We start from the raw sequence: 17,439 nt of genomic DNA, 5'->3' as shown, positions 1-17,439 counted from the left end.
ATAAGTGGTTTTTTTTCTGGAAGCTCTGCCTGCAGCAAAGCTTGATGAAGAGGTTCAAAGACAGCTGTTGTCAACAGATTCCTCAATGTCAGGACATAAGAGACTTCTACTGAGTGGATCTGTGTGTTCAAACTGACATGGACAGGAGGAAGGTGAGGAGCATGTCTTCTGCTCTGGAACTGATTTCAGAGCTGAGAAAAGAACTCACACTAATTTACTGCTTTCTTGGAAACATCTTCTCTGTGACTGAGAATTTATGCATGCAGTTGTTTACAACAAAGAGGAAAGGCTATCAAGATTGTGGCACAATGTGTGAGTATTAGCAGCTAGGGTTACAAGGCAAGTGTTAAAAGGATTCTCTAGAAACAAAAGAATTCCTTTTTGAAGGAAATTTTTTACTCACCAGCCTGAGGGATGAAAGGAGGATGCAAAGAAGGAGTCATTAAGCAGAGAAGAGAGGAACAGATAGGGCTGGGGATTTTCACCAGCTGTAGCACATTAGTTCACAGAGGAGCCCAGACTGCTTGTGGTTTAGGATATGAGGCATGTGAACCACAGAAGGGCTTCAGAAAGGCTGGGGGATGTTCTGAATGTGAGCAAAAGCAGTTATTCCAAGACAGATGTGTAGGAACAGCACATGGTGAATTCCAGCAGTAGCTAGTGTACTAGTATCTGCAGGGCTGCAAGCGACAGGCAGTAGTCAGAATTGTCAACTCAAAGTCATGGCAGTTTTCTATAGGATCCCATCCAACACCTTTTGCATGACTGGAAAGATTCCTGTTGGCTTCAGTCTGAAGGCTCCTATTCACCTACACCCTTGCCCTAGCTAGGGCTCAGCTGCAAAACTGACACCAGGCACTGCTCTCACAAGGAAGTGGCCAGGAGTTAGAGCTATTGGTGGCCCTCCCCTTCCCCTGCACTTGTGGGCACCAGCAAAGCCCAACAAAAGCCCTGTGTTGCTCCACATATGGGCCTTGCAAAGCCTGGCAGAAGCCCTGGAAAACTCTGGAGGGCAGCAGGACCCCTTGCAGGGGAAAGCAAAACTGAGCAAAAGCCCCAGCCCCACTCTGGAGGGAAGCAGGGCCCCTTGTGGGAATGATAAAAGCCATCAGGCAGGGTTAGGTGGTTGTGGTTAGCTGTAGGGTTAGGGACATACTTGGAGTTGGGATTAGGGGTTAGGTTTTGGTATGTGCTTTAGAGTTAAGGGTTAGGTTTAGGCCTTGGTGTTTAGGTTTAGGGGCTGGGGTTAGCTTAATGTTTAGAGTTTAGGGTTGGGGATTATGGTTAGGTTTTGAGATTAGTTAATGTTTTTATGATTAGGTTTCTGGTTTGAGTTTAAAGTCAGGTGGTAAGTGTTTGGGTTACAGTGTCAAATCTAGGGGGTTATGTTTAATGTTAAGTTTTGTAGTTAGGGGGTGGTGATTTGATTTAGGTGTTAGAATTAACATTTTTAGAGTGTTTTAGGGGTTAAATTTAGGATTAGGATGTAGTGCCCTACATCTTATATTTAGGGTTAGGGTTTATTGTTTGGGTTAGGGCTAAAGTCAGCTTTTGGGTTGTGTTTTAGAGGGGCTTTTTTTAATGAGTTGTAGAAATTTACAAGTAATAAGATTTGTAACGGACATGGTATTTGTATGTATAGATTATTTGCCCTTGTTCTACAGGCTGTTTTTAGAGGGCAATTAGAGTTGGAAACTGGGTGAGTTGATGCATATAGAGGCAGATGTTTTGTCTGTCACAAGCAAGATTTTGTCAGCAGAATTGAATTAGGTACCACATAGACTGCAGCTAGAATACAAGATGGTTTAGTACAAGCATGAGCTGTCTAGACCCCTGGGTTTGAGAAGCCAGTCAGGCATGCAAGTGATACAAATCCAGGAGAAGATACTGCTACTTTGGAAGACAGGCTCATGGAGCAGGCATGTTTTCCTGACTAAATGAGAGAACCATTGGTGTCACTCGAGAGATTCATGGAAAGCAGTTCATGCAGCCAGAAATAGAAGCATAAGTAGAAGAGTGATAAAGAAGTCAAGGAACATATCAGAAGCTGCAAGATATGATGACTAACAGTAAAAATCCTTGTAGGAGCAGGAGATGCCAGTCATGCCAACTATCTCTGTAAGTGAATCCCAAATCATATCAGCCAGACTTTACTCTTATGTCCTTAACATGTGTTAAACTACAGCGTACAGCTGCAGAGGAAAGAACTAACAAAAGGAAAAAATGCATACACACATTTTTTGAGAAACACAACAGTGGCAATGACCAGCTTGATAAAAAAGGAGGAGAGTCAGTGGTGTTTAATACAGGAAAATAAGCAAAATGGGGTTGTCGTTTTGGGGTACCCAAATACCTTTTTAAGGGTAGCTAGAGGTACATTTTGCAGTTTGGGTAGTGAATCAGTAGTCATGAGGCATGGAACAAGCCCTGATCTAGTGCATTTTTCCTAGACCTAGTTAAGAATAGATTATGTATTTTTAATACAACTATGCTTTAGGATGGAAATTTAAAAGAAAAAGAAATTAAATAAACCAAATTGTTAGGTGACTTAATAATCACCTTTAACGTTCCAGATGAGTTTGCAGTTCTCTAACCTGAGCTGATACTACAAGTTCTCATTTTGTGCAAGAGAAGCAAAGTTGATGGGCTGTGTGATGCCAGGACTCGAGGCTGATGATGTGTCTGTGTTTAATCACTGTAGTTCAAGTTGAAAGAAAGGAGCTGACAGAGCAGAAGACTCAGTGCTGTAATTCATCGTGGCATTTAAACTGAGTGGCAGGATCTCTGATGAAGCAGCAGAGGGAACAGAGGTGCAGCTCTAGCAGCTGGAGTGCAGAGAGGAGTGGCCTGACCAGAAGAACAGGGTGTGCAAGTCTGGTTACAGGGTGTAACACCAAGAGATGGTAAGCATTGCTATTCATATAATATAGCTTAGTGCCCAGGGATGCAATGGCAAAGCCCAAGCCCCTGTCAGTGCTTTAGGTGTCTGCACTCAACATTTCTGCAAAAGTTTCTTAGAACTGAGAACTCTAAAGCTTGTCTTTGCCACAAAGTTTTCCCAAGAAAATACTTCTGTTCTGCTCTGAGCCAGAAAAAAGCAGCAAAATCCAGCTTCCCAGAGTACAGGCAAAGGGAACAGAGCCCTTCCAACAAAGAAACAGGACTGGTGTACGCTGGCATTGAGGCAACAAGAAGGGAAACATTTGTGGTGGTCTTTGGAGGAAACACTGTTCTCTTACCAATAGAACAACTGGAGATTGTTCACAGAGACTCTCGTGTGAACAGAGTATATTGTAAAGTCATTAAACGGGTAGCATAAATTTATTACAGAACCAGAAATTGGAGTGATTAGGGCCAAATAGCAGAGCAAGAACAAAATGCCCACTCGGCACATCAGGACAAGCAAGAGGGTCCACTGAAAGGAGGGATAACTCAAGTTGAGGCACTCCCAGTGACAGCTTCCAGCACCCACTTGCCTTTTTCTCTCTCCCCATTGAATACCTCAGCCTAGAACTCAGCAAGGTTAGGGGCATGGGAGCCTCACCCTCATCTCACTCTCTTGGCAGCAAGTCTCCAGACATGGGGAATGCAGCCAGTCACTGACCAGGCTCTTCAGAGGCATGTAGAAAAGGTAGCTCCTGACTCAGTGCTTTAAATCTCAGGACTCCTTCGTCCAAGTCGATGCAACACTAAAGAAGGAGAGAGACAGTTACTTGCTGGACATTTCAGACAGTAAACCTTATGATATCTATGACTGGGGAGAGCCTGTAACACCTCTCTGAGTTTGTAGAGACCTTACAGATTTCCTTCCCTATCCCACATTCTGCCTCCTTGCTCCAGTTCTCTGTAATGGGATTAATCTCCAAACCCTACACAGGGCCATTTCCATCCCTTCTTCCTATTACCCTCTCTGAGTTGGTGTCCTCACATCACTCAGCCATTCAACCCATTGTTTTTCCTGTTTTATGAGCCTAGCATGTGGCCACAAATGTGCGACAGGCAGGAGCCAGCTTGCTGCAGCCATATCCTGAGCTACCCAGCAGCCAGGCTCAGCAGAGCACTGATCCTGAGCCAAGCTGACAAATGGAGAGGACTCTTTCCACTCATGGCCAGCGAGTGTTGGATACTGAATATGTTCATTCAGCTTCATTTGGCTTAAAGCAAGGGCAGAGCTTGTTCTAATCCACCTTCAAAGGGCAACACGGGTCTAACTCATGCCTTTTCTTGTCTCCTCTTCAGTTTCCTCTTGCTGCTTGCATCTTGTATGGTCAAGAATACAGAGAATGGGAGATGTGATAGTATCCTACTGAGTGCTTTCTTTCTTAAAACCTTTAAGAAGGACTGGAAAGGAATGAGTGACTCAGAGCATACTGCACCCAGTCAGGCAGCTGTGCAGCAAGCATTGCCCTGGGAGATCTGTACATTAGGTAATTCTAATGCTTGCAACGACCAGATCTAGGAGAGCTTCCTGAGAGGAGGCCTGCAATAATCAAGGAGCTGTTCCTTACCTTGAGAGACAACAGAGTCTGGAGGCCAATACAAAACTCCAGCATTTCATCATCTGAGAAGAGAGAAGAGACTGATCAGGCTTTTGATTATGTAATAGTGCCTCATTAAAGAAAGTGTGTCTCTCCTGTAAAGGGATATGAAATACAAGAACATCTGATTCATAAATTTTTATGGTTATAGTCTCCAATAGAAAGCAGATAAAAAATAACAAGGAAAAGGATGAGTTAAACACACCAGCATTAACAAGCAGATGGTAACAGTGACAATAATAAATCTCTCTCTTCTGTTGCTCACTGACGAGCCTTTAAAGGAGCTTTTTAGTCCTGAAGATGGTCAAAATGAACTTTGCAGCTGATAAGAGAAAGAAACCATTATTATCATGAAGTAAATTTGAGGCGGTTTGTGTGATTGTTTGAAACTTAATATGAGATATCAGAAGGGGCTTGTAAGAGCCTATTAAACTTACTATGGGCTGTGTAAGGGAAGAACAAAAGTCAGAAGGCAAGCAGCAGGTGAATCAGGGGAGAACAAGCATGGCAAAATGGAGAGGAGAGAAGTCACATGCAGGCAGGCTATTGGTTCGGTTGTCTGACCAAAGCCTGCACCTAATGGCTGTAATCTATCTGATCTTATTAAGTAGTTTTATTAAGGGGTTTTTTTTCTGTATAACTTGTCTGTCCTAGTTGTAACTGCTGCAAGTCTTCTGTTTTAGCAAACATTGAAGATGCCAGGATTTAAAGTGCTAAGGAGGAATTCCTGGAGTCTGCAGGAATCAGCAGCCGCTTGTAATGTCATTAACACTTCCCTTCTCCTGGAGGCCTGTTTGCCCTGTAACCAGTGGCTGTAATTTGTAATTTATTTATAATCACATAAGTGAGAGCACTGTGTGCACAGGGAGATGTAAGATGCAGGTGTAGCAATTCTCCTTCCAGATAGCCATTTCCATTTCCCAGCAAAATGGGTAGTAGGTAGTAGCTGTAGGGTAAATTCACCTGTGCTGGTGCTGATACAGATTCCCCATAAAGGGCAAGAACAAGCAGAGTGGAAACCAGGAAAGAAAAGCAAGCTGGGGTGTATAAGAAGAGGAAGCTCTTTCTAGATAACTTAGAAGAATGTGCATGAAAAGAGGGAGCAGGGGAGGCCTTGGAAGATGAACGGGTCACGTCGAAGTTGGGGACACATTACAGCAAGAAGATAAAGCTGGAAGACTAATAGGGAGAAAGAATGGGGGGAAAAAAAGACAATCACGTTGTTTTCAGCATATGCACAGCTTGATGTAAATGCAGAACATGCAGCCTTTGTGCTGTTTTCTGGGTCTGCCTCAGTGGCCTGACCTTGTCTCCTATGGCTCCTTCCTTCAAAGGGTCCTGCTTCAGGACACTGAAGGACACTCAGCACTCTGGGGCTTTCCAGGATGCTCCATGCAGCAGAGGAGCATACAGAGAAGCATCCTAGGAAATTAACTGTACCCTCTGTTTCTTTCTCTGATGACTTCCAGCCAGCCAGAGATACGAGTGCCCATTGCATAGGAGAACATAAGGCACTAGAGGATTAATCAAGCCATTTGCAGAATTTTACGAAAGGTCCATTTTAGAATCAAAATGAGAATTTTTCACATCTTTAGTTAAGGCTGAAAAACCATCTACTTTCTCCCCAGTTTCAGTGTCTTCTGTCTTCTCTATACCCTTCCTATGCCCTTTGTCTTTGGTTAGATTGAGGGTATTCACTGCGTATGGTGATGTTGGCCTGCAGTGGAGGCGGCCGCGTCACCAACCTTCCACCATGTTATGCTTTTGCAAAGGTCTTTTAAATGCCCTTGGCAGAGCAAGAGGGACACAGGAGAAACAAGGGAGAGGAGGGGCTGGCACTCTCACCTACAACCAGTGCTGAACACAGCACTGTCTCCTGGCCAAATTGCAATTCCATATGTTCTACTCGGCCAACAACGCTGGGGATGGGAGGAGAGAGGTCTCCACAGTCCATGGCAGACACTTCTTCCAGCCTGTGGGACACAAGAGGTGTTATTGCCTCAAGCAGAGGAAGTGGAGGACAACCAGGACTTCTCACTGATGGCAGTTGTTCTAGGTCTCACTGGGAACACGCCCACAAGAGGGAGAATCTTTCATACAGTATATCTGGAGGCAGATTCAAAAAGCAAAACTTCACCACCAGCCACCAGCTGGGCAGCTTTGCCTTGCAGTACATGCAGACAGAATTGCACAGCTCTGCCTTAGAGTCTGTGGTCTGCACACAACTTTGCCAGTGCTCTTATGCCTTTCCCTGTAGCCCACCCTCTCCATGCTCTCCTAAACAGCTGTGTGCATGTGCAAAACTGCCAGTAATTATCACTGGGGCTGGGAATCCAGGGTGCCTGGGTTCTTGCCATAGTTTTTCCTTGAGCCATTCCTCCTTTTACGCTATGCAAAGACTTACCCTAGCTGGTTGAAACATCTTTTGGAGATGAGGTTTGGTAGACACCCAGTGTTAACAGTCGCTTTCAATAGCTGACCTTGACACTAGAAAAAACAACAACAGATAATTAGTGTAGGCTCAAAATTGGCTAACAGCATTGGAGACTTGGACTTTCTGAGCAACATAGCCAAGATGAGGAGTTTTAGGCAGTAATCAGAAGGCAGGAGATTCATCCAAGACAATGGTGGTTTCTCCAGTGCTTTGCAAATCACTCTCAAACGCTTCTTTTTGAATTTGTCGTCCTTCATTTGTATTTGATTAATCAGACACTTATCTTAGTGACTTTGACTTAACAGTATTCCACTAAAGAGAGGCACAGTTAGAAAATTTGTTCATCAGACCCACATGGACTTCGTTAGCAGAGCAGTATGCAAAAATTTCTAAAGGAATGCAAGCATGTGCTAGTTTTTCTGGGTTTCATCTCTCCATTACTTCTGGTGTTGCAGGGAACAATGTCCCAGAGCTAGACATTTGTTCTCAGTAGAAAAGCTGCCAGAGAGAGAAGTCTGAAGGCAAAGCAGGAGCACCCAGGACAAACACACCTGAAAGGAGCTTGAATTTAAGGCAGTTCCTAAGATAACTGGGAAAGCTATGTGACTCCTGAATCTAAGACACAACCTAATCAAGAGATTGCTATTTTGTGTAGGGCTTACATTATGTTCCTGTATAACTCTTTAAGGGTGTAAGACATGCTATTACAATAGTCACAGCTGGTGTCATTTAGCAAAGGGGGAGAATGTGTCCTGCACCCAAATGACCTGTGCATGATTTTATTGGAATAGTTCCCAGTGCCTTGCTCATTTCATTTCTTTACCCCTTTGAACATGAAAGGGAAAAGGAGATGTGGTTGCCATCTATTTTCTGTCCCCTCTGCAGAGAGGTCTTTAATGGCAGTCTTGAGGTGATGAAGTAACAGCAGGTTACATTTATTTTAGGGGGCTGAAAACGTAGGGTCATCAAGGACATCAATAAGAATTAGGTTCAGAAAAAAAAAAAAAAAAAGGAGGAACAGGACTTAGTAAAGGACTGGAAAAGATGGAGTGACTATCATCTACAAAATACATCTTCACCTACAGTGACTAATCATATCTGTTCTTGATGGCCTAGTTCTTCAAGGGTCTGTCTTTCACCACTGCCCCAAAAAAAATCCACCAAAGAAAAACCCCACCCTCAAAATTTTCCTTTTGGGAGGCCCATTGTATTCCTGTTATCATCTGTGGTTTTCCTGTGATTCCTTCTCTTCCATCCACTATGTCACTCTGTGACATGAATCACTCAGAAGCAGCAACAGACTTGCCACTTCTTCTCTACTCTTGTGCTCAGTCCCAACAAGTTTAAATGCTTGATCACCTTAAGCAGATCAGCACAGCTATGAGGGACTTGTTGCAGCACAGCAGGGTCAAAGAAAATGTCTCAATTTCCTGATTTCTTATCTAAGCCTGTTTATGATTATTAATCATCACAGAGAGCTATATCCAGTATTTCCAAGATTTCATTTTCAAAAATGTGCTATCTGTGAGTAGTTATAAAGAGAAAGAAGAAAACAACTCCTGTGAGAAATACTGGAATGTTACAAACAGACAGTACCAACAGTGTCCCTTTCAGTCCAAACCTTTCTGTGATTCTGTGGCAAAATGTCTCCCTTCTGATTTTTAGAGCTCTGCAATGTCTGTGCTGCCTGGTCCTCCCTGACACATCAGCCCTGCCTGAAAAGGCTGTGGCCAGACAAAGCAGAGAGGCAAGATAAAGCACAGAGTGCAGGTGCATGCCAAATATTTGCCTCCACATCCTCTCTACTAAGAAACAAGACCTGGAGCATGAATAGCAATTACTAAGGAATCACTTGGGTATAGCAGACTTGAGATGCATGAGCTGCTGTTGTTAAATAAGCTTAAGCTGTATCACTAGGCAGATTATTGAGTTTTGTTTCAGGGCAGGCTGGGAAATCTGCATGTTAGAGACTTGATAGGATATAACAGGACAGTGATTATTCTGTAGAAAACAACGTTTAATCTCATTGAGTGTAAACAGCTCTTCACCACTAACCATTTCCCTAGAGAACTCACCAGGAGCCTAAGGAAAGTCCTTGGTCCAGCATACGACAAATACAATGCAGGCAGCTCATAAGTACTGCAGGGCTTCTTGGACTAGGAGGACTTTTCATCACTTTACCCACTCTCATCCCTACTCCAGAATTTTCAGTCTGTTACTACCAGTAATCTTTATTTTTTATCTAAATGTCCATTATGGGAATTTCCAAGAAAGAGGGGAAGGGAGATCAGTAAGGATCACTATGAAGAGCTGGGATTTCTGAAATGATGTCAGTTCTGAAGTCAAGAAGCTGCTTTAGCAAACAAAAGGCTGATCAATCCCAGGTTGCTTTGGCATAGAGGAAAATTGGCCTTCTACAGCAGTGAAATCTTTCAGCATCTATTTCCAAGTCAACAAGAGACAAGCCCCACCACAAGAAATAATAGCTTGATTTTATGTTGCAGATGCCAGTCGTGACTAGCTTTCCAAAGTGTTTTTCAAAAACTGTCACAAAAAGGGGCAATTCTGCTAAAGTACCATCTGGGCAACCCACTAAGCAAATAGGAGGGTGAGTGACTGCAGTATATTAATTATATTATATTATATTATATTATATTATATTATATTATATTATATTAGTCTGTCTTTGATCTCTGGGACTTAAAAGCCCTTAGACATAAGGCAACTAAAACCTGTTGGAGTGAAAACACTTACTGCCTGAATCTCCATTCAGGATCAGTATAATTGAAGTGTACATATATTTGGGTTTATTCCCTAGTCAAGTTCAGTTACAGGTCAGGTGATGCATTTGTTACCACTTTGAGATTTTCAGCACACTTGTGTGTGTAAATGACAGATTATCTTTTCTCAGGAGTCAGGGGGAAAAAGGACTTCTCTGGGGCTGTGCTCCATTTCTAATAAAAACTGCACTATAATCAAGCAGATATCCAAAAGGTATCAGCTCACCTCTCTGGTTCGAATGAGCTGGCAGCCTGAGTCCTATTTCCTGCCACAGCTCTGTTACTGACAGGAGAGCCTTTTTGAAGTTCAGAAACGTGAACATCAAAAGCAGCAAGACAAAAAGAAGGGGAGGAGAGCTTGCCTTCCTTCAGTGTAAGATCAAGTGTGACAAACAGTGACTGGCTCCTAAGAAGGGCAGAAAAAGAGAGAAACGCCTGTGCAGAATTCAGGGAGTGCAGCATTAGACCTAGTTCCTTGTTTGTGATGCTCATTAACCTTCCTCTGTGAGGGAAAATAAAATGTGGGTGACAGCTGGGGTTTAGTCCATTAGAAACACAAAAGGGAATGACTGGTGGACTGTAACACTGACTTAGTTACTGCTTCTGGGATACAATACTTGTACATGTCTGTCCTTGTTCAGTGTGCATGCCTGGCAAAAACCCCACCCTTTATCACCACATTTCCTCTTGCAGAACAATAAGGAGAGGCTATTAAAGACAAAGAAACACCTTTATTTGCTCAAAAGCAGGCTCCAAGTAATTAGAGAAATTACACTGAGATCCATTCATCCTACTAGTCTGTCCCCAAGTGTGATTATGTTAACCCAGCTATATTAAAGTCTAAAATGAAGGATAAGCATGCCTAACTGCAGCAGTAAAGGCTGCAAAACAAACCAGACAGTGGCTTTGCTTGGTACTGAGATAAGATCCTGATCTAAGCCTTTCAGAAATTTGCTACCAGGCTATGTTCCTATCATAATTTATTGTGCCAAATGAATTTTCAAACATATAATTAATGTTTTTATTGGAAGTGTAGCCTTTAGACTCAGACATGGGAGAATGTTCTTTAGGACAGGTAGCTGAACTAAAAGCAGCTTTAAAATGGGTTTTGTACAACAGGTCTGTGCATTGGTTAGTCTCATATCTGCATGTTACTGTGCAGTTCTAACCATCCAGCCCTCTTTCATGGGCCACAGCTTTTGGATGTGCTTTCTTTAACTGCAGGGGCCAGGGAGTAGTGCGCTGTGCTGCATAGGAGGATTTAAGAAGAAAAGGGAGCTAAAAATACTGTTTCCATCAAGAGACACAACTGTGCTAATTTGAAGCACAGTTAGCCACTTTCTGAGGAGGTCCTTACACCTAAGAGAATCAGACTAGACTGGAACTGAATAAATGTAAATCAGCTTGGGCAACCTGTCTTCAAGTGATAAGGAGACATTCCTTGCTTCTATGTGCAGCAATAAAATACCTCGTATCATGGGAAGGCTGACCTTCAAAGGAAGGAGATGTGATTTAGGCAATTTTTCTTCAAATATGGGCAACCTGAAGGCATGTAGCAGAAAGGCTTTCCTCTGGCTTTTGAAAAACCTGCATCCAGACTCTAGGAGAGGCCATGCATGAATTCTCTTCTCTTTGGCTGCATCTGGCTTTGCAGTTTATAACTCAGCATGGCCCTAGGGAGGGGGGCAGCTGGAACTCTGAGAATTTGCCATCACTGTGAAATCAGCAGCACTGTGTTGTTGCCTTACCTGGCAATGTATTAGCAGGGGTGAAGTCTCTTTTCTCCTGTCCTCTTCCTTTTCCATCTTTTCATCCTGGTCCTTTGCCAGCGGAGATTGAACCCATGCAGACTGACCCCTGGCCTCGCCCCGCAGCTTGTTCAGGTTGCCTTCCAAGAGGCGCCGCTGGACCACACTATGAGGCTGCTGTCTCCATCACAAAGAAAGAGAAATCCCAGCTAAGTATGGAGCTAAGGACAAGGGCATTTACTAGCTCAGGGATGCAGGTTGCAAATGCTTGACCCAACTGATTGCCTTAATGAAAGACATGCTTAACCGAAAAAACTTGCTTTAAATCACAATTTTTTTTTTCTGTAGCCGTGAATTTGGTGCTAAAGTTTGAGATGTCTGTGACAGGCAGGTCTCTGGGATGCAATTATTGGAGTAGAAGAATATGCCTGATGCATGCTCTCCCCACACATATCTGTCCCTTCAGCTAACCATGCACTGGAGAGTCTCATTCCTGTTCAGCGTAATGCAATGCACTGCCTGCTGGGTGTGTGCTGACATCCCACCAGGCACATTCACACCTTTCAGTGTGGGAGGGCACGAGGAATGCAGCATGTGTGTGATGTACATGTGGGCAAGAAAGCAGGACTGCAGATATTTTAGGTGAAGCAGGAAGCTCCCTGAGAAGGAAAGTTTTAATGTTCCTTGGAGTCCATCTCTTCTGCCTGCCATCAATAGCTCTAGATTTTGCCCAGTATTGATCTGTCCAGTCCCTGCACAGTTACTGAATCAACAATGGGCAACACCAATGAAACAGGTGCCTGTTGGAGGTAGCTTTGTCCATTCTCCATGTACTCAGCCCCATGGCCCTTCTGCAGGAGAGTAGCTGCTCTGAGCTGGCCATGGCATATCCAGTAGCGACTGCCTATTTGAAGAAAGGCAAACAATCTAAAGCAGTTAATGTGCTACATCTGAAACTGTTGCTTTTATCTTTCTAAAGAAAATGAAAAAATTAAGTTAGCTCCCAGGTGGTGCAGCAGTTTGCTGCAGGATCTTGTCAATGGGCAGGCCAAACACCTGAACTAGACCAGACCTGCCAATGAGCTGGGCTTCATTAACCCCACAGGTTACTTGGGTTTTGGACTAGCTTCATGCCTGACCTGAGAGTTGAGGCCAGACAGCTGTGCAAACTGCAATTTGAAGCACACTGACTTGTCAGATTTGCCCAGTGGTTGGTGCAGGATGGCTGTCACCGGCTTTTTGGTCATACTCAGCATTGCTTTTTGCAAGATGCCAAGTCTCTCATGCCTCTGTTTCCCTGCCACTCAAGAGGTGAGAGTCAGATTTTTCACATGCTGCATAAGAAACACTGCAGCCATTTAAAAAGTGGGGTAAAAATTTCCCTCTGTTCCTGTTTTTTTCCAGCCTACTGTGCCGGCCCACTGCACAGCTGGCTGTTGTGCTTAGCTCCCTAAATACTCTGAGCACAGTGCCAGTTTGGCTGCCAGCTAACATCTGGGCCATGGGAAAAGGGCAGGGAACAAACAGCAGGTCTCCAAATTCCCATCCTCCCTTCTACCTCTCACAATCTGGCATGCAAAGGACCTTTCCCTCTTCCTGTAACCTTTCCCACAGAACGAGCAAGCCCTCTGCAGCTGCCACCTCTGTCCCCTTCTTGTCACTCAGGCTGGGAAGAGGCCAAGTCCTGGTGGGGATTAGCTGAGCTTTGGGATTTTGGAGGCATCTGAGTCAAGAGCAGACTCCCAGGGCCCTGCCTATCTTCTGCCTCACCACTGATACGGAGAATTGGAGAAACTGTGGTAGCTCTTGGACTGGTCAGAAACAACTAGATTTAGAGGATGGTAAGAGAGGATATTGTGAGTGTTGTGGCCAGGAGCTGGAAAGGAAGCCCTCCCAGGCCACTTGGAGGGATCAAAGAAGATTCCCAGTGTAACTTAGGGAAGGTTCAGTTTCTTCAAAGTGAAACCTCCAGGCCTTGCTATGATTAGTGACATTGTATGAGCTGGGGATCTTGATTTTTGGGAGGTGAGAAGCCAGATCTTCAGACATTCTTGGTACTTCCAGATTATTTTAGCTCTTGTAGCTACTTATTTTTTATTTTGCCATTAAAAAAACAAACCAAAACTGATCACACTCTTTGTTGCAAAGCTGGAAACATGAGATCTCCACAGAAATACATAATTACTCATTATTGTAGGCATGACGGGCCCATCAAATCACAGGCACTGCTGGATACATCACATAAGCTGAGTGCACACCCAGAATACACAGAAAAGAATGACAAAAAGTAACAGCCTGTGACTGCAAAAGAAAGCAGGTATTTTATTTTAAATTACATGAGGCCTTGCTCTAATTTTAGGGCATGGAGCTGCCACAGCTGGGGTCTCTGGCAGACAATGGAGACCTGTTTTGGGGAGTTAATTAAACTTTCCTCCCAGCGCAAGTGTTATAGGAGTCAGGGGTGTTTTACTCTCTCTCTCCAAATCAAACTCTCCAGCACTTCCTGCTGCTGCTTCATTTTCATTACATTGCTTTTTTGTATTCCTGCCTCCACAAGGGAGCCAGATGAATTTAGGAAAAAGATGGGGTTTTCATAGTGCTAGAGAAATGCCTAGAGAAATAAGCCAAAAGCATGTTTTGGACTCTGATTTGCAGTGCCCAGAACATCGCAGCACTACCACAGTGTCCCATCAAGTTGCAGGAACTGCTGCAACTCTTGGAAATCTAAGACCTGGTTCTTCTTTTGCTCCAAGTTAAAGCAGAAACAAAGGTACCACATTGAACCCAGATATGGCACTATGTTTACGAACTTGGCACAGCAGCTGCACTTTATTTTGTGCCCTCTAACACCAGAGCAAAATGTCCATGTAAGAAAAAAACATGTCATGCTTTATTCACTGTTCCCTAGGTCCGTGGTGAAGATGTTTCAGCTATTCTGTTATGGATCAAACTTGAAGTTTGCAGTGGGTTGCAGTAACCAAATGCTGTTGGCATACAGCAAATTCTCCTGCCTGGAATGGTTAATTCCAGCAGGACAGCTGCTTGTGGCAAGTGATTTAGACAGGGCCTGTCTCGCTCAAGGAACCCCTTGGGGCTTCAGTGTGCCAGTTGTCACTTTGAGGCATAGTGACAGGAGTCAAACCCAAAGCAAAATTGATAAATGTGTTCCTGCCTGCCTTTGTGGCTGGGGTCAGCAAAGACACACTAGAAGACTCAGAAGTGGCTCTTCTCCATACCCTGCCCAGGGACAGGCCCAGGTCATACCCAGCTGTGCTCCTGAGGGAATGTTTGAGCTGCAATGCCACAGGCTGTCTGGGCTCCAGTGTGGCCAGAGCTCCTTCCCCCGGATGGAGAGTCCCTGCTCCTTGCTAAGCCAGCACTGATGTGACAGCGCATGCACTCCTGCCATGACTGTGTGCAGAGCTGGAGGGACAGTCCACACCAGTCCCTGCTGGCAGCCGAGGCAGCTGCCGGAGCTGCGGGTAGGGTGGCGGGAGCAGCAGGATGTGCCAGCACAGGAACGTGGCGCTGACCCCTTGTCTGCAAGCCGCTGCACCCCAAGGTTTCAGCAGGGAGGATTAGCTCCCATCCAGTGCCAGGGACCTGCCAGTCCCACACATGTGTGGCTCTGTGTTGCTGAGTGCCTTGGGAGCTGGGAAATGACTGGAGAAACACACGAGAGCATCTGTGGTGTTGCTGCGATTGTCTGAGGGAAGCACAGACTGCAGGGAGGGGCCAGGTCTTTTATAACACCCATTGCCACAGATGAGCGAGTGATTGTGCCCCCATCACAACCAGACATGAGCCCTCTTTTGGGAAAATGGATTAGACCTCCACATCCTTGAGCAGTTTAACTCTATAGTGGAGAGAAGTTGGACAGCAAAACTGTCAGAGCAAGAATATGTGTGCAGTTGTGCCAGTAACAGATCCTGTGGGAATCTGCTTCCAGCCTTGGGGAAGCCTTTCCAGACCACAGGCTGCCAAGGCTCCTGGAACAGACGTCCCTCCCTGATGCTCCCTGATCCACGTCACCACAGGGAGATGCCCACAAGCCTCACATCGGTGCCTCCTCCCCAAAGGAGTCATCCAGAGTGCCAGGCACTTCATCTGCCTGTGTGCCTGGTTTGCAGTCCTGCCCTTTACTTGCCCCTCTGTAAATCCAGAGAGTGCAGGGGAGAGAGAGAAATGCAAAAAAGGTGACAAGGACAAACATAAGTCTCTCAGAGTTTTGTGAATTGTATTTCCCTTCCTGCCGAGTCCAGGAAGCATTCTGCTTTTGAGCTGGATCATGCAGGAATACATGGGGGCTGTCAGAGATATCCCACATGGAAATATACATGTCACATGAACATATATAGGTACTGGCTTAATGGAAATTCGGATTCTGGAGAGCCCTTCCAGTCCATGTCTGCCTGAGCAATTTGATTCCTGCAGGGAAGCACAAGAAGATGGATGCAAGGAAATGAGTGTTTAATTCTTTCCCCTCATCCTGACCTGCTCCTAGATGATCCTGAAGGGAAGTTTCATTTTTGATGAACCTACGATCCTTTCACAAAGCCTGACAGCAGCTCCCACCTGGAATGAAGGCTATTAGGAGGACTCCCTCCCAAAGGGGATCCCAGTGGACTCACCAGATCCTTGGAGGTGCCAAGTCTTGTCAAGCCATCCAGGGGCAGCAGATCAGCAGAGTCCTTGTGCACAAACTGGGTGGCCTGTTTGAGACGCCTCTTTTGTTGCAGAATAGCTTTGTTCCTCAGCTCCATCTCACACTCCTGTCGCTCCAGGTCAGGAGTACCCTCGCTCTGCTTTTCCTCCTGGTCTCCTTGCCCCAGTGGCAGGGGGCAGCTCTTCCTTGTGCTCATGTTGAAGATTCAGACGGAGCAGGTCCTTCTTGGTATGCTGTGGTGTTCCCTGAACTCGTCTCCCGGTGTTTGCCCTCTGGAAGCTGACTCAGTCTCTTATCTCCTTTCCCCTTCCCCACGGCTCTCCTTTTCTTCCTTTCTCTGCCTTTCCTCCTGCTCCCTTAGTTATAACTCACCCATCTCTGAAGAGTCTCGGTGCCTATTTCTCCCTCTGTCCTCTCCACTCCTCTGTGTCTTCCCGCCTCTTCCTTTCCCTCACTTCTCCTGCCCTGACTGCAGCTTTGCCTCCTCCAGTCCGTGGGTCCCTGTCGTAATAGAAAAAGCCCCGCGTCAGAAACCGCTCTCCATAAATCACGGCGGAGCCGGCAGGATGCTCCGGCTGGAAAAATCCAGCAGCAGCAGCAGCAGCAGCAGGATGGCCCCGCTGCTGGGGGCTGGCCTTACCTCGGCGGGCGGCGCGCACGCAGCGCGCGTGTCCGTGTCCGTGTGTCCGTGTCCGTGTGTCCGTGTGTGTGCGCCCGCCTGTCCCCGGCTCTGCGGGGACACGCTGAACCTCTGCCAGCGGGCTTTGGCGCATCTCTGTGCCTCTGTAAATACTGGCAGCGACTCGGGTCAGCCTGGAAGGTGATGCAGTGCCTTGGTAAATGGGAGAGAGCATCCTCCTGAAGGCTCCTGGCAGGCATGCCCAGTCTCATTCCTGCAGAGTGCCATGCCTTTGCGATAGGCTGCGCTGAAGGATTTTTCTGTGTGGCTTGAATGAAATGCTGAAGGTCTGGTTTCTGCTTCCAGCCGAGGCAAATGTATTGTGCCCGACTCTGCCCTCATTTTCACCACACTCTACCGAGAGCAATCCCCTCCGATGTTGCAGAAGCCCGAAATCACTGGCTTGTTGATACCAGCGGACTTGGCTCTCTGTTTATACCAAAAGGGTGCTGACACTGCTGCAGTGTGGGATGTCTGGACCAGAGCAGACATCCCTTCTCTCAGGGGAGGCAAGACATGATAGAGCTCTCTTTTTCAGTGTTCTGTCTCCATATTGCTCTGCTTGAAACTATGAATTTTTACTTGAACTGATGC

General features: G+C 45.6%; 1 protein-coding gene across 1 annotated transcript; it reads right to left on the bottom strand.

Annotated features, from left to right (window-relative positions):
* Positions 1 to 16: 16 nt before the first annotated feature.
* Positions 17 to 16,815, bottom strand: NRIP2 (nuclear receptor interacting protein 2). The gene is made up of 6 exons (XM_056486338.1): positions 16,132 to 16,815; positions 11,501 to 11,677; positions 6,943 to 7,025; positions 6,384 to 6,511; positions 4,509 to 4,561; positions 17 to 3,689 (listed from the first exon to the last, which is right to left on the bottom strand). Exons 1-6 carry the CDS (start codon positions 16,360 to 16,362, stop codon positions 3,597 to 3,599), a joined length of 765 nt encoding a protein of 254 aa, XP_056342313.1. The 5' UTR covers positions 16,363 to 16,815; the 3' UTR covers positions 17 to 3,596.
* Between the last annotated feature and the right edge of the window lie 624 nt (positions 16,816 to 17,439).

The sequence above is a fragment of the Oenanthe melanoleuca genome, chromosome 1 (genome assembly GCF_029582105.1).
Source record: "Oenanthe melanoleuca isolate GR-GAL-2019-014 chromosome 1, OMel1.0, whole genome shotgun sequence".
NCBI classification, from domain to species: domain Eukaryota; kingdom Metazoa; phylum Chordata; class Aves; order Passeriformes; family Muscicapidae; genus Oenanthe; species Oenanthe melanoleuca.
The sequence above is the reverse complement of the archived record's forward strand: the minus strand, read 5'-3'. Positions and strand labels throughout refer to the sequence as shown.